The sequence below is a fragment of the Apodemus sylvaticus genome, chromosome 1, assembly GCF_947179515.1.
Source record: "Apodemus sylvaticus chromosome 1, mApoSyl1.1, whole genome shotgun sequence".
Taxonomy (NCBI): Eukaryota; Metazoa; Chordata; class Mammalia; order Rodentia; family Muridae; genus Apodemus; species Apodemus sylvaticus.
The window spans coordinates 86056915-86074402 of NC_067472.1; the positions used below are offsets into that span (position 1 = coordinate 86056915).

The following is a 17488-nucleotide window of genomic DNA, read 5'->3' on the forward strand; positions in this document are numbered from 1 at the left end:
AACATGCAACTCAGTTCTAAAGCCTAGAGACCAAAATGCTTCATTTTGTGTTTGGAAAGTGTATATGGCATGTGTCTTGTGTTGGCTTGCTTGTATTTGACAAGTAGCCCTCAGACTAGCCAGCTATACTGGCTTTAGTCCTCAGGCCTTAATTATACGTATAGTCTCATTAATATCTAGTCATTGACTTAGGGGATGGATTCTGAGTGAGTTTGTCATTGTGTGGATGCCATTAGTGTCTTGAACACTTGGTTATTCACTTCATGTAATATCTTGATGCCACAGTCAGATGGTACATGTGATATATATGAACTTGCTGCCAGAGTCACATGGCAACCTTTTAACAACAGAAAACTAACATCCACAGTATGTAGCCATAATGTAAATGTGTTAAAACAATATATTCTGTACATAAATGTATGGACCGTGTGTACTTTATTCATCTGGCAATATAAGGTGCTTATCTGTGTCAGCAGCACAATGAACAAGTGAGCACTTTCTCCACACCATTGGGGTGGCTGTGGTAGCACTAAGAATTACATAATAATCTTATGGGACCACCATTGTGACAATAGTTCATTACTGATAGAAACATCATTATACAGGATGAAATTGTATTTAAAGTGTGACACCTAAGGACCAGTGACAAACTAAAGAAAACTGTCTTGGGTCAAGCTGGAAGGTGTCAGTCATGTGACTCGGTTATATCCTAGAAATATAATTAGTGCATATACTTCCTTTTTAAAATATTCTATCTTTCCTTCCTTCATCTCTTTCCTTTTGCATTTTTTGAGATTGTTTGGTGTAGCAAGTCCTACCCAGCTCTAACTGGAGCTGCAGTTTTAGCTTGCTAGTATAGGGCATTTTAGGACAAAGAGATTGTTAAAAGCATGAGCATAGAAACAGACGGGTCTTGTTTGTTTTGGCAGAGGGAACTGCTTTCCCCACTAAGTAGCTCTAGTAAAACCTAGTCTCTGAAGGTGATCTTCTTCAGGGCAAGCTCCAAGTGAGAGGGACAATCTGCCAGTCCTTCATGATGTATGAAAGTTTCTAGAAGTTGTTTACCGTTGGATAGGACCCACTCAGAACCTGTAAGCTGCCAGGTGGGACAAGGAGTCTCTGGTCTTGTCTAAAGACTCCCTGGGGCTTAGAGGATGACTTCAGTCAGCACGGTTGCTTTAGCCTCTGGCTGCTGTAGAAAAACTGAGGATTTCATGTTCTCAGGTTCTGGTCTGCAGTATTTGATAAGAAGTAAGAACATGGACTCAGCTGGCTCTACAAACTGTTTAGATGGACATTAGAAACATGAATTTCATATTGCTAGTATGTGGGAAGGCCAGTGTTGGTAGCTTTTGCTACACAATAGACTGACTCTAGATGGGAAGAAAATGGAGGACATTGGGTTGGTTGCTTAAGACAGTCTTAGGCAGATATGACACTTTGTCGACAAGTTTTTGATATGGCACCTGCTTATTTCACAAGTCTGTTGTTCCTCAGGGTGGCAGGCCAATCCAGTATTCCTCTGAGCAAGCTTTTTGACCTAGCAAAGAGCCAGCTTATTGTGGCTGTGTGGGGTTGGGGAGCGGGACCCAGCTGCTTACCTCCAGTCAAGGTCTTATTACTGACCCTGATGAATTCAAACTAAGCCGAGGAAGGAAAGGGAAGGCTGTAAACTCCATGGTATTCATCGCCCCATCGTTCAAATTGGAGTCACCTGTTTTTCTCCTTGCAAGAAGCAAGGGAGCCATTCATTATAACCGGAGGAAAATTTCTAGTCTTCAGATTAGAACTGCAGTTTCTTTTAAATGGCAATGATGTGAAGGTAGCTCAGAATATTATACTTTGAAAAGACAAGTGTAGACCCCTTGTTTTAATGTTGGAGTCATAGAAACTCAGGCCAAATGGATTGTTGAAGGGACACATTGCTTATGGAAGTCCTGGATGAGAGTTGAAGGTGTCCTTGGAATTTACTCTGCATATAGACTCACCCTTTAGAATACACTTATGTGTTGATAAAGAACATTTTCTTCTTGATTCATCTTCTTACCAAGGGGTCTGGCATGCTCTGGTATACATCATAACATGGCACACATCAGAGAAGAATAAGCAAGGCCAGCAATGGAGATCAGAGGGTGTGGAGTCAGACTGGTTATGCCAAGCTAACTCCCTGAAATTTATTCATTTCCTTCTTTTATAAAATGAAAAAATATTATCTAGTTTATAGAGATGTAATGAATTAAGTGTAATAGTTCACATCATTCTCAATACATAGTAAGTGTGGGCATTGTACGTGTGCATGTGTAAAGGTCAAAGGTCAATGTCAGGTGTCATTCTCCACTATCACTGGACCTAGAGCTTATCCATTCACTTCAGCTGGCTGGCCTGCAAGCCCCAGAGGAAGTTTCCCTGTCTTCACCTCCCAGCACTGGGATTAGATAGACATGGGTTACCACACCCAGCTTTTACGTGGGTGCTGGGGACCCAAACTCAGGTGCTTTTCGTGGCTGACATTTTACTTTGGCCAATCTCCCCAGCTCCCTGTAATGATTTTCAAGATATTTCTATTGCCATATAATTACATGGACCAACCATATTGGCCTTCTTTTCTTCCATTTCCTGTTTATTGTCATTTAAGAAGCCAAACAAGACCTACCTTTCTGTGAAATCTCAGTGAAGTCTAGCAGGCTGGTTTTTTTGGTACTACTGTTGTGTAGTTTCCAAATCTATAGAGCCTATAACAATTTATTCTTAGGCTTGTTGTAAAATTGCAGCTATAACACCAGGCTTACAGTTAGTATCCTTCTGAGTCTCTCAAGTTTTCTTTGTAATTTTCTTATCTCTGCATTTTTTCTGTCTCCTTTTACACCAGGTCCCAGTTTGGGTTGGTCCTCCATCATGGGTTGGCTGAACAACCAAGAGCAAGCCACTTGAAGACAGCTTTGCCTGGTTGTTACCTCTTGGGACCAAAGAGATAAGGCGCAGCTGAAACTAGAACATCTCCCAGGGACCTCCCAGCCTGTAAGGGCCTAGTAGTGTCTGCTTTAGGCCTGAGGCTGGGCTTGAGTTGGGCAGGCAGCAAAGTCTATCCTTAGGAATGGCAGCCAGGGCTGGCACAGAGAAAGGAGGATTCTGGAGGCCGAGAAGGGAGGGAAGGAGGCAGAAGCAGCTGGAAGAGAAAAGCTGGGGACTGATGTTGACCCATTGTAAGCTGAACAAAGTTCCTGTCTGGGAAATACATATTAAAAGGAGTAGGAAGGCTTAGACTAGGTACCAGTTCTGCAGGAGTGGTTCCACCTTCCCCACTTATATATTTCAGCAATCCCTCTCCTCTTCTTTGTCTTTAGCTCTGTTTGACCCATTTGTGCCACAGAGCTAAAGCAGGAGAGCTGTCACTTGTAAGACATTTGACTTGCCATGATAGAGTTGGGCTGGCTACTGAAGAACAATTCCTTTGGTAAAGGTTTGCCAGTGACTATGTGCTAGCAGTAATAATAATGATTACAGAGGCGGACCCTTCACTGACTGCTTCTGTGCACCAGATGCATGCATCGGCTCATTGCCTCCGCTCAACAGTCCTCTGAGGTGCAGTGGAATAAGCTGCCAGCAGGTTTGGTTAATAGATGCCTTCAGCGTGATTCGTCCAACCTCTTGATAACTGTAATGTTTTCTCCCTTCCTAGATAGGCTCCTTGACCTCAGTGTGTTGCCATTTGGTTTCCTGGAACTTAATTATTTCAGAGAGCTATGTTTCTATACTGCTGTTATAATAACAATATACAGTATAGGAAATAGAAAGTGGTATTCATTACTAATAATTGTGTTGTTTTTGTAAACTTGGTACTGAAATGTCTAAATTGTGCAGAGGCTGTCAGCAGGTGGCAGTGGGAGGGAGTACAGCCACCTGGGAAGACACTGTCATTAATTGAGTGTAACTGCCTAGAAAGCTAGAGATCCTGTCTTTGCAGGCCTGTAGAGATGGATGGAAGAGGACAGGAAAGCCTGCCTCAGGTTAGGAACAGGGCATGGGTGGCAATTTAAAGATCACCAGGCATGGCCTGATTTTATTAAGGATCAATCACAAGGAAACCCCTTCCTATGAAGAGTCTGATTCTCCATGTGTTAGGGCTTTTGAATATGGTCAATGATGTGGCAGGAGACTGTTTTTGTTTTGAGACTGGGTCTTACTGTGTAGATCAAGTTGGCCTTGAACTCACAGAGATCCACCTGTCTCTGCCTTCTGAGTGCTGGGATTAAACATATGCATCACCATGCCTGGCCTATTATTATAATTTTAAAATTATTTTTTATTATTGGTGTGTGTGTGTATGTATGTATGTATGAATGTATGTATGTATGTGTATGTGTGTGGGCACAGACAGTATGATGTTCTTTCTAGTGGCTGATAGTTAAGATCTGATATTCTGAGGTTGCTGTATCTGCTCCTCACCTCAGGGTCCATTCCTTAGTATGTTGTCCCATGATGCTTTGACAGACGTGGGCTCAATTATACAGGTCATAGTTTCTTGAATTACACATTCCAGGTTCTATTTGTTCTGTGATGTTGGATAAGTTTACTATATGCAGAGCCTCAGTTTTACTGTCTTTAAATGAAGTTATGGTGAGGAAGGCACATGAGCTAATGTTCTTAAAAGTGCTTAGTTAGCATAGAGTTTAGCCCTGTATCAAATGCTCAGTAATTGATGGTTGCTGTTGTTAACAGCTAGTGAGACTTTGAAAGACTGAAGGTTCTGCCAGCCTCTTAAACACAGGGCTGGTTTCTGTGACCAGGCCTGGAGAGAAGCCCAGGAAAGGGGGGAAATCAACAAGCAACTGAGGACCAGTACCCACTAGCAGAGAACATCATACTGGCTTCTGACTTGAGACCACTGCTCAATCCCACTAGAATGGGAACCTTTCAAAGAAAGAAGCCATAATGGGAGAAAGCTGACCTTCTGTCACTGGGTGATTGATCTTCTGTCCACATTGAGTTTCCCCTTTCTCATCTGCTGAACATGTTAAAAGCCTTCAGGTTTCAACTGGTTCGGCCGTATCAGGTCATCAAAAGATGCTTTTACATGGAGACACAGCAGAGTAAATGAGATTTGGGCCTCTATGGGAGCCCCATCTGTTCTGCCCTTACCTGCAGGCCTTGGCGCCAGGCTTTGGAGAGAGCTGCTGTACTGAAGCATCTGCCCAGTGGGGGTGGGGTGAGTGGCCTGGGTAGGTGGGTCAGATGCAGGGCAGGAAATCCTCTTACCTCACCCGGGTGCTGGGCCTCCTGCAGCAGGAGCTGAGCAGCAAACACTGGTGAGTCAGCCAGCCTGGGAATTAGAGTTCCATGAGCATGTGGGGTTTGTGTAAGTTTGGGCCTTTTGTTTCTTTCAGCAATCCAGTCTTTAGAAACACAAATCTGGAAACCAGACCCTCCACATGCTACAGTCTTTCTTGTTGGAAATAATTCTGCTTGAACAGTTGCTTCTCTTGTATGATGGTCTCCAAGAATTAACCCCTTGCCTTTTGAGATTTGAATAGGTTTCACTTATGGCTTACTACATGCTCAGGGTATGAACAGCCTGTGAAAAGCCATGCTTGGGTCTGTCTCTTTTCACAGCCAAAGCACTTTTAAGAGTTTCTTTGTGTGTTTTGTTTTGGTTTAAGCAAATTGAAACTGCCTTTCTTTTGAGGGCATGTGTAGACATGTCTTTTGTTTCTGAGGGTGGAGACTAGGACACACCCTTACAGGAGTCTGCCTAACTACAGGAATGATTGTGGCTCCTTTTAGATGACTATACTCTGCTTCCTTTTAGAGAGAATTCCTTTTGAAGATAACTCCAATTTATCCAGACACTGTTTGGTGGAAGCTATTTTTTTTTGTTGTTGTTGTTTATTCAGCTTTTCTTAACAACTGTCCTTTGCCCTATTACCATACTCTTAAGAGCTCTGAATTTGCACCATGAAGGGCCAGGAAGACTCCTTAGAAGTGAGAGGCCCATGTCTGACGGACACCGAGTTTTGTCTGGTGTCTGCTTTCCTTGCTACATTTCTGGCTCCTGGTTTACATACTAACAGACAGTGGCTGCCACTCTACTAACAGCAGAATTTTGCAAGTATTACATCATAAATGCATTTTCTATTATAACAAAATAGTTGACGGTTAAGAACAAGTCCTAAGTAGACAGTATTGGAAATTGCTTCTGCTTTTGTTCACAGATTTTTAGCAGTTCATATAAAAACTTAGTTACAACCAATATTGCTCAGAGTCTGTGTAGTCTTTTGATCCAGCAGTTTTATCTCTTAGAGACTAGACTGTGCTGGGTGTGGAGACACACCTAGGCTGGGAAAGTACCTGGAGTACAGGTACACGTAGGTGGGTGGAACAAGGTGGAGCTAGGACAGTACACCTGTGTGAATCCAGAGACCCAGGCACATTGCACTTTGCTGTTTGGCTAGGCCCCTGCTTGTAGTTTTGACCCTTCTTACTTCACCATTAGGACATTAGGAGATTACAGGTGGCTTGGATATGGCTTCTTACCTCTGTTCTACCAGAATCCAACTTGACAAACCTCTGTTACCTAGTACAGGTGAGGGAATTACTTTCAGGAGCATGAGTAACCCTGAACTAGCTATAGCATTTTATTGCTGAGGACTTGAAGAAGCTTCATCGTGGAGTCCTGCTTTCAGTTAATTTCCCATTTGTACTATAGCATCTGCAGAGGGGTGGCGAGGGGCAGGAGGAATGGTTGTGGTGAGGTGAGGCTCCTCTAACTCTTCTTGATTCCATCCATTACTACTATCATAGACTTAGCTACCTTTGTATTGTTCTCAATTAGTTGCTATGGCTACCAGGCCAGGATAATTTATCCTCCAAGGTGTTGCCTGTGTTGTGCTGGGAGAAAAAGATTGTAGCAATCTTTGTTGAAATTTGAATGTGTAGGTATTAGGTATAGAACCAGATGATGAACTTGTGGCTTAACTCAGGTCCAGATAACGCATGTGAAGGCAAAAGCTGACAAGATAGGTTTCCTCTGGAACATTCTGTATTCTGTAAATGAATTAGCCTCATAACTTATGCTACCTTAAGGAATTTAGGAATTTCCCATACTGGTTCTCCATATACTCCCTAGCCACTATATTCCAAGGGTAAACATCCCACAGAGCTGATTTACAGAAGAGGTAATGGTGAGCTGTGGTAGGGTTATCTGTCTTGGCTCATTGTTAGCTCAGTGAAACAGAGTGGTCACCGGTGAGCAGTTCTGGGATGTAGTGTCTATACCCCACTCTTCTGCCCAAAGGGTAACTACTTTGTAATTTTCTTCCAGGTTGTCTGGCTCCTCTAACTGATGGCATGTTGAAGTACATGGGCCAGCGGCAGCGAGGGCATCTGATCCAGAGGGGGCCACTCTAGAGGCCAGGGTACCACCACCATGGGCCAGTGTGTCACCAAGTGCAAGAATCCTTCATCAACTTTGGGCAGCAAGAATGGAGACCGGGACCCCAGCAGCAAGTCACACAGCAGGCGGGGGGCTAGCCACCGTGAGGAACAGGTGCCACCTTGTGGCAAACCAGCTGGGGATATTCTTGTCAATGGGACCAAGAAAGCAGAGGCTGCCACTGAGGCCTGCCAGCTGCCAACTTCTTCTGGAGATGCTGGGAGGGAGTCTAAGACCAATGCTGAGGAGTCTTCCTTGCAGAGGTTGGAAGAACTATTCAGGCGCTACAAGGATGAGCGAGAGGATGCAATTTTGGAGGAAGGCATGGAGCGTTTTTGCAATGACCTATGTGTTGATCCTACAGAATTTCGAGTGCTGCTCTTGGCTTGGAAGTTCCAGGCTGCTACCATGTGCAAATTCACCAGGTTAGTCACAGATGCTTTCGTGTCAGGAGGGGAGCAGAGGAAAGCATGACATTGGACAGTGGTACCAACTAGGACAGAACTGGGATGGCTTCACAGGGTTGGGGTAGGTGGCCCATCTCCTTTCTGGCCATGTTCTCTAAGCTTAAGTGTTCTGAGTTGTAGTTCTAGTCCAGAGAACTCCCCAGACTCCCCTCAGGAATACATTTTTCTATCATGTGTCTGAAACTTGTAGAACTACTGCGTATTTTTCTTTTGGTAGGTAAGACTTAGGGATTTGTATCTGTAAAGCTTCCTTGACTAATACGTACTGTTCTGTGTTTTCCTCACAGAATAAAGTGCTGCTTGATTGATAGGTAATATTTGGATTCATGAAAGCGCTAAGAGGCAGTCCAAGTTGCTGGGCACCGACCATCTGCCTAAAGTTAAATAAGGACTGAGAAATGTGAAGGCTTTGCTAAGCTGCTGCTCGTCCCCACTGCCGCTGCTCAGCACTTGTCTCCTAGTCCTTTCCATGTCAGTTTCATTGTCTATCTGTAGTCTGCCAGGCTGAGGTGTCCGTAGAGTAGCTGAGCTGGGATACACCTCTACCACTCAGAGTTCTCAGCTAGTTTCCTTAAGCTAGGCCTGTGTGCAGCGAGGACAGCTAGCGCAGTTATCAAGTAGCAGTTGCACAATTTGTCAAAGTTATGTATCCATATTGGAGTTGTTTGTGTATAAGGATATGGCAGAGTCATGGCAGACCGTGGTTTAAAGAGTGCAGGGTTATGAATAAGAATGGACTTAATTTTTTTTAAGACAAGGTCTCACTATATAGCTCTAGTGGCCTGGAACTGGATATGTAGAGCAAGGTAGTCTCAAACTCCAGGTATTTATTTATTTATTTATTTATATTTGTTTTTTCGAGACAGGGTTTCTCTATATAACCCTGGCTGTCCTGGAACTCACTCTGAAGACCAGGCTGGCCTCAGAACTCCACCTGCCTCTGCCTCCCAAGTGCTGTGATTAAAGGCGTGCACCAGCACTGCCCGGCAAAACTCAGCTATTTATATGACCTGCTCAAAAATAGATCAGATGCCTCACCTCTCCAGTCCCTGAGATAACAATCAGTGTGAAACCCTCTTACAAACTGCAAAGTGCTGTATTCATGTTAAAAAGTACATATGCAGCTGGGTGTGGTGGTACTGGTTTGTAATCTCAGCTCTCAGGAGGCTGAAGCACACGGGTAGAGAATTCAAGGCTAGTATGGGCTACATAGTGAGACCCTATCTTATAAAACAGAAACAAAAACAGTTAAGATTTTAACTTCAGTTTTGGTCATATGTGTGTGTATTATGTGAGTGCACATGTGCACACTGCCATGCCTTAGATGTGAAGGGGCCAGGAGACAACTTGGAGTTGGTGTTCTTTACCAGGTGGGCTCTTGGGATCAAAATTAGGTTATCATTCTTGGTGGCAAGTACATTTACCTGCTGAGCCATCCTGCCATGCCCTGAAAGGCACATTTGTTGTTGTTTTTTCACTTTATTTTTTATTTTATTTAATGTGCATGGGTGTCTTGCCACACCCATGCACATAAAAATGTGTGTTATATCCCCTGGAACTGGATTTATAGGCTGTTATTAGTTGCCATGTAGGTTGGGGGAATTAAACTGAGCCCTATCTGTCTATCCACCTATCTAACTACCCACCTACCTATCTACTCTTGAGGCAAGGTCTGACTGTACAGCCTTAGCTGACCTTAGTAGACCAGGCTGGCCTAGTCTCTGCTTCTGAGGGCTGCAGGTTGGGAGGATTAGCTGCTGTTACTGTGCTTTCTTGCCTAATCATATACTGCATCATATTTACTTATTAATCCTATCTTTTCCTACCTGTCGCAGGAAGGAGTTTTTCGATGGCTGTAAAGCAATAAGCGCAGACAGCATTGATGGGATCTGTGCACGGTTCCCTAGCCTCTTAACAGAAGCCAAACAAGAAGATAAATTCAAGGATCTCTACCGGTTTACATTTCAGTTTGGCCTGGACTCTGAAGAAGGGCAGCGATCACTGCATCGTGAAATAGCCATTGCCCTGTGGAAACTAGTATTTACACAGAACAATCCTCCAGTATTGGACCAGTGGCTAAACTTCCTAACAGAGAACCCTTCGGGAATCAAGGGCATCTCCCGGGACACTTGGAACATGTTTCTTAACTTCACTCAGGTGATTGGCCCCGACCTCAGCAACTACAGTGAAGATGAGGCCTGGCCGAGTCTCTTTGATACCTTTGTGGAGTGGGAAATGGAGAGAAGGAAAAGAGAAGCAGAAGGGAGAGGTGCACTCAGCTCAGGGCCCGAGGGCTTGTGTCCAGATGAGCAGACTTAGCTGCTCTGTTCCAGGAGCAGCACTGAGGATCTGCCTGCTGCCCTGCAGCCAAGTGAGGAATTGGACCTTTCTGGAAATTACTGAAGATCCGGATATTTTCTACTTTACACCTTTCTCTGCCTTGTATTTGAAAGGGCTCTAAAATGCTGTATCATGTTTTAGGCACTTTCTTCATTTTTTTTTTTTTTTGGGTTATTTTGGTTATTTCTTTTTTGGGGTGGGAAATCTCCCAAAATATTTGAACCTGGCTACATGTTGTGTACCTTTTTTTTTTTTTTTGAAGCCTTCAGATAGAATAAGCCTGCCATTTCTTGCACAACTTTATTAGATTTGTTTTGTTTTTGTGGGGGAGGGTGTAGGCCTGGGTTGGGGAGTGGGATTGTTAGGTTGGATTAACATTACAAAATGATACAGTGCCAGATCTCAGTTTGCATATTATTTTTCAGGGCAGGTCTGTACTGTGTGTAGTGCTGTTTACATGGTTGAATTTAGGTTGTAATAATTATTTTAAAAGATTTACACAGATATGAATATAGCAGTGTTAACTGTTAGCCACATTGCATTAATTTCCAGACAGTTTGGAGCTCTTGGAGAGCTAAGGCCACGAGCAGTGGAGAGCATCTGCACCCACCCCACCCCTTTAAGCTAATTTATCCAAAGCCCTGTGTCCCTCACTTCATGCTCATTCCTCCTTTGACCTATTACATTTCATATTTAACTCCGCTATCATCATGCTGTACCTGTCGGTCAAGTGAGCAGTTTTGTTTTGTTTTGTTAGAACACATTGTACTGAAAACCACTTAAGCATTGAATGCAGAGAAAGCAGTGCTACCTCAGTTTTGCTGGAAGTAGACTTCTTTGATAGTTTTCTTTGATGTTTTTGTATTTTCATGTCATAAGTGGAAATACTTCTTTTCCCCCACTTTTCATTTGTCTCGGAGCCAAAGTTTCCGTTCTGGGTGGTGAGAAAAGTGTGCCTGCCAGCCAGCTGACCTGGAAGAAAGCTGTGGCCTGGAGCTCTGCTTCAAACTGTTTTTCCTTTTTGTTGAGTATCATTAGCTTACTTGTCTGGCAAGTGCAGAAGCCCGAGACTGGCCTGAACTCTGCCAAACAAATTATCCATGTGTATTGAATCATTAAATGTGTGCCCTCCCCCTTTGCTGCACCCACGTTGTCACTTAACCCCCAGGAGTTATTTATTATCTTTTTGTTAATGTCAAGCTCATTTGGGGTAATGTGATGACTGTTTAGGTTTACATGACCCTCTTCTCTTTCCCTTACCCCCAGATATGTATATATACATATATAAGATATGTATATATTTTACCTTTATAAAATATATATATATACACATATATGTATCTATATCCCTTTGTCTGCTAAAACTGGCCATGAAAGAGGGAGTTGCCTTCAATCTGTAGTGTTAAGATGCCAAGGAGCATCATAAATGGAGGCTGTTGTATATTAATTTAGACTTTTTCACTAAAAAGAACATGAATGAATTTGCTCGCAGGAAGGAGGAACCAGTTCTCTACACTCTATGCTCACTCTATAAGGCCAGCTTTGGTCAAGCTGCCACTGGGGCCTGAAGAAAGAGCTGACTCTGTCCTACCTTGTTCCACTAAAGTACCATCTTGATAATTTCCCCTTAAAAAATATCCTCAAAAATGTACTGGAAGGTGGGTGGCAGGAGCTTGTACAGTTCAGCTTCCAACATTTCCAACAGATTTAAAAGGGAATCTTTTAATAAATAAAAGTTACAAAAATATTTATACTCTTGATACAATGAAAAAGTGTCTATTAAATATTTGGAATTTTCTCCCTTGATTAGTCTGCCCCAAATCCTGGGTATGTTTCTCAACCTGGGTAAGAATTGCATGCTTTGAGTTCTTCATGAATCTTATAGCTCTGGGCACTTATCTTTATAAAGATGATTATTTAAGGAGATGACAGTCATATTGCCTAAAGTTGGTATTGACACAGGGAACGTTTTTGTAAGCCTCACAGTTGTCCTTTCTTGAGGGATGAGGTGATGAGTATCAGCAACAGACTTAAGAAGATAGTGCTGGAAGGCCCATGTGGCTGCTGGACCAGATGTGCCCCTTTCTTCTAGTCAGAATAAGATGAAGTCCTTGAGTAAGAATTCAGGAGCCCAGCAGTTTCTGAGGGCACAGTTGCATTATAGCATTTGGATAAGATCTCATCTAGCCAGTTAGTTGTTCCTAATTCAGGATTAGATAGAAGAAGTCCGATGAGGGAAGAGATGGAGTCAGGTAAGACTTTCTGTCCCAGATAAGAAAGGGTATATGGTGGGGAAGTGCCAAGAGAAGGAGTCCACCAAGGGACCCATGGACTCAAGGAACTAGATTCCTTCCCCACTGGGCAGTTTTGTTTTTTTTTTTTTGTGTGTGTGTGTGTGTGTGTGTGTGTGTGTGTTTTGTTTTTTGTTTTTAACTGCTCAGTTTCTCTAACCCCAGCCATTTAGAAATTATTATATTTTTAACCATCTGTTGTTGAGAAACCAGAGACAGGAACAGTCAGGGAAGGACTTTGGGTTCTCTGTGTAGTGGTTTTGCTTTGCCAAGAGATTCTCAGTGAGGTATAAGGTTTCTGGGAAACAAAAGCCTCAGTTTCACTCAGCTTCAGATAGGCTTGCTGCTTATTGGGTGGATGAGCAGTGGCTGGGAGCCAAACTGCCCTTCAGGTAAGCTAGCTTTGTGGCTCGGGCGATGTGGGCAGGTGTGATATGTGGGTGCCATTTTGAAATTCTGCAACGTCTAAGCATTACTACACAGACTGAATATGTTGGAAATTGCTTACTTTGGGCAAGTGACTTTTTGAGTTTCCATGGTAATTCTTTAGTAACTTATTAGCAAGCTGATGAGATAAAACATTACTTTATTGATTTCTTTCCCCTAGTCTTCCTTGCCAAACTTGAATGTATCATTCTTAATGACACTTTGGTGTACTTCTAGGGGTGCCTCAGCAGTTCTCTCTTCACTGTAGCAGATGTGCCAACATGTATGTTGGGCCCAGAAGTCTGTATGTACCTATCTGATAAAGAAGTCTCCAGAGCTGGCTGTAAATCCAAATTTCAGCCAAAGCTTTGGACCAAGGGAAAGATAACAGAAAATGTGCAAAGCAGTACTGTTCATATTAGATGGGCACAGTGAAGAATTATGATGCACACAGAATTAGCTTGAAACAGTAATGTCTCATAGGGTCTGGTCTCTAGGCCAGATTAGGTTATGGGACCACATAGAGTATGTACTTAGACTACACATTGGTGGGAAGTCCCTAAGACTTATTCAAAAACTAACAAAGCAGAAGATGTGTGTATTGGAATGTATAGTCTGCTGTATTTCAAGTGGGGTCTTCAGTGCAGCAGGTAGACCTAGTTATATAGTTATATAAGGGATGGAAAGAGAACTACTGTTATAAAGTTTTCATTTCCCCCACACTGCTTCCTTTAGACTTAATCTCCTATATATGTTAGGATGGCTAGTGATGACCTTAACATCTTGGTAACTGACAAAGGTCTTACTTGGAGGACTGAAGCAGTATTTAGCTTAAATACTTGAAAGAACAAAATTATCAAAATATGTTGATTAGGGTTTAAGGTCATGTGATACTGATCTTTTCTTCTGGGTCATGTAGAAGGTAGGTTCTTGCCACACTCTTATTCAGTTTCTTTGGTAAGGTGTAATTGCAGCCCATACCAGTTTGACCTGGCCCAGGACTATATGCTGGGAATGCTCCCCAGGAGTCCCCCCTGCCCCACCCTCCACCCTTTTTTCCAGAGAAGGATGCTTGAGGATTGGGCACAGATGCTGAGGTCTGATTAGCTGAAAACTCAAGTTCTTATTCAGGTGTTGGGGCATCATGTTCTGTTTTCTCCTGGAAACCCAGCCTGCTCTCATAAATACCCAAATCCATCACATATCATGAGCATTGCCAAAAGAAGCCATTCAGCAGCTGCTGTTTTTCTCTCAGCACAAATATATTTGCTACAGAAGAATTATCTTTTCTCTAATACTGGTCCCCAGTCCTCAGAATCTGTTAACTGCTCTTCCCTGCTGCACTGAATATGGTTCTAGGTTTTGAAGAGGGAATTTGAAGCAATAGGCAAACAGGGCTTGATGGACTGGTCTTGCATATATCCTGTCTTAAGCCGCTGAGGTGATGAGTCCACTGCTCATGTGACCCTCCACCTTTGTAGATCCCTCTTGGTTTGTGACCTGTGTACGTTTCTTGAGGTTGTACAAATTTGACAAAAGTTAATACTTTTGTATTCTCTGCACTGTTGCACTCTTCAAAAAGCCCCCTGAATATTAACTTGATATACACATTTTTGTCTTTGATGTCTACAGTATTTTTTTTCTTTTTCTTTTTCTTTTTTAATTTGAAGGTTATCTGCTGTTGGATTCAATAAATTTGTTTAACTATTGATATTTCTGCAGAAAACAAAAAATAGTGATTTTATTCTGAGGTAAAGTTTATCAACCCATTGGGAACCTTTTCCAATATGATGCTATGCTATATTATATTAACAACTTGGGAAAATGACCCATGTAGGATAGGAGTCTTCCTCCAAACACATGATGACCTTCCATGCTCATGAATGCTTGCTCATATGCCCATTACTGAAATTAACTTTCTTACCTTAAGTAACAGTTCCCATGAGAAATGAAAAGACTGTTTTGAGCTCCGTGTTAAATGTATGGATGGGCCCTAGGTCTAATAGGCTTTCAGTGATTAAGTTTATTTTTTATTCATCTGCAAAATAAAGGCATCTCCATTAGTATTAGGATTTAAGAAATAAGTCTGTGAAACACCTACGATACCTCATAGTGTTGAACCATAAGCCTCCTTAAGGTTCAGCAAAAAGATGTTAAGTACATTGTGTGGTGGTGGCGGTGGGGGCACAGTTGTGTGTGGGATGACATTTGATCTTTCATCACTTAGTGGAGTGGGGATTAGATAGCCTTTTCAGCTGGGAAGGGCGTGTAAGCTTGACTATACTCCCTAGAGAACTTGTAGCTTACCCTTGCTCCACAATCCGCTCTGACACCTGGGCTTGTTTCTTCTGTGCCTTGTCCCTTGTATTGAGCACAGATAGGCTCTACAGACTGGAGAGGAGTAGAGTGGAAGGACAGCCAGCCAGCTGGATGTTAACAGAGTGGTGAATGGATTACAAGATGATAAAACCCTATTTTCAATTAAAATGATTGGCAAATACTTTTTATACAGTTAGCAGATGAGCTTAATTGCATCTGGAATGACTTCTACTAAGAAAGTATGCTAAAAAGTGTAGTATAGACCAGAGGGGTAGAGAAGAGTCACTTTAATTCTGGCCTCTCCTATCGATCTAATCCTTGAAGCAGATGGCTAAGTTGGTTCTGGAAGTCATTCCTCTAGGCCTGGGTTTTGGCCCAAATTATAAAAGAAAAAAGTAGTTAACTGGATCAATTTATCTATGTGAAGAAGCTGCTATATGTCAAAGTAGTGTCAGGAAGAATAAAGGTCAAACCCTTAGGCCGGTGGGCACTTAACATGGATCCCTGAACCAGTCGGGACTTTAAATTATAAGATTTCCATGCCTTAAAAAGCGGAACTAGAAGCACATTTTGGTTTTTCAAGACAGGGTTCTGTGTAGCCCTGGCTATCCTGGAACTCACTCTGTAGACCAAGCTGGCCTCAAACTGCCTCTGACTGCCTCTGCCTTTGAATGCCGGGACTGAAAGCATGTGCTGCCACCACCACCCAGTTTAGAAGCACTGACACAGGGACACCACATTTGATCCATAAGAGGCTCTTAAAAAGTCAGCATGGAAAAGTAGTCACAGATATACCGGGCACTGAAGACGATCTGGCTAAGAAGCTTCTGAAAAGTTGGATGTCAATTTAAATGGTACTCCAGAAAATAGTTGAACATATGAAAATCATTCTTTAGTGTACCACAGTGGCAAAGATTTGAGACAATGCTGGCAAATATCTTTCTGTAATTAAAAGAACCATTAATATGCATTAATATAGTAGCTTTTCTCTTAGAAACTGCAAGGATATAACTGCAGCTTCAGAGTCAACAAAGTAGTAGTATAGAAATTATGAGTTATATTACTATATTATGTAGCTATTTAAAAATCTGAATAATGACAGAGAAACTTAAGCTTGTAAACTATTGGTAGTCACTGACTTTTGGTAGTTAGATGTGTCTTTTTATTTTCCAAACTTACATTGACTTTCCTATTTATTTTATGAGGTCATTTTTAGAGGGTCAAGGAAATAAAAACAAATGTAGCCTAGAGTTCTGAACAATCCTAATATAGGGACAGGAATTCAAAACTCAAATTGAGTTCCGTATAAACCTCTTGAGTTGCCTTTTCTCTAAGACTGCTCCTTGGGCAGCTGTCTTGGCAGCTCAGTATTGGCTGCCTAGAAGGGTGTGGGAGGAACAATGTGCAAACGCATGTATGAATGGAATGTGTGTTTTGCAAGAGGCCAAGTTGGCAGCTTTGGTTTCCAAAAGGTGGGAGCATCAGCTGGAAGAACACAGTGTGCAGAATTCTCAGAGGCTTGTGGGCCAGGTCCTTCAGTTTTGCAGTTGGGGCCTGGGGGAACCCTCATCCATTCTGAAGGAAATAGCCTTGCTGAGTCTTGGGAGATGGAGGAATGCCTTAATGGCTTCTTGGAACAGTTTGCAAAATCCCCTAATGTTTGTCACTTACTGTGCACTTATGCTAGACTTTTGCTAATTTAATTCCCTAACAACCAAAGTAGGTTCTGATCTTCCATTTTAAGCAGGGTCTCATAGGAAAATAGTTACCATTTTACTGCTATTCTTGACATGTTCCACAATGGGACAATTTCCTCATCTTATACAGCCGTGGAAATGAACTCAGAATGACCCAAACACATCGCAACAGAGTAGAAGTTCTAACCCAGGCCTATGTCCAGGAGAGACACTGTCTTTCAGGACAGGAGCCTCAAGGGGTAGATATTAATTGAAACCTGGCTGGAAAAGAAACTCAAGTTAGCACAAGTTTCCTCCTGTGGAGGGACTCCAGGAAACACTGTACATTTCACATCAAACTGATACTTTGTTCCTCTTAGGGTCCAACAAATAGAGGCTATACTTAAGGGTTAAACACTGCCTAAGTATCCAACTTTAAAGTTTCAGAAGTATTTCTTTTCTTTCCTAACTAATAATGCTGATTTTTTTTTTTTTAAGTAAAAATCAGGGGCTACTATGTAGCCTTGGTGGCCTGGCTTT

The 17488-nt window shown here is 42.4% G+C and overlaps 2 protein-coding genes across 6 annotated transcripts in view; one reads left to right on the forward strand and one right to left on the reverse strand.

Annotated features, from left to right (window-relative positions):
* Window positions 1-14563, forward strand: part of Dcun1d3 (defective in cullin neddylation 1 domain containing 3) — a 43391-nt gene extending 28828 nt beyond the window's left edge. For all 3 annotated transcript variants that reach the window (XM_052200223.1, XM_052200232.1, XM_052200237.1), the window contains exons 2-3: window positions 7319-7854; window positions 9732-14563. In XM_052200223.1, coding sequence (XP_052056183.1) covers window positions 7424-7854; window positions 9732-10215 — 915 coding nt within the window. In that variant the 5' untranslated portion in view covers window positions 7319-7423 and the 3' untranslated portion in view covers window positions 10216-14563. The remainder of the gene's footprint in view (window positions 1-7318; window positions 7855-9731) is intronic.
* Rexo5 (RNA exonuclease 5) overlaps window positions 4926-17488 on the reverse strand; it is an 80190-nt gene continuing 67627 nt past the window's right edge. For 2 of the 3 annotated variants that reach the window (XM_052200192.1, XM_052200183.1), the window contains one exon: window positions 4926-5320. In XM_052200192.1, the coding sequence (XP_052056152.1) occupies window positions 5110-5320 (211 nt within the window). In that variant the 3' untranslated portion in view covers window positions 4926-5109. The remainder of the gene's footprint in view (window positions 5321-17488) is intronic. The other variant, XM_052200211.1, reaches the window with a different exon arrangement.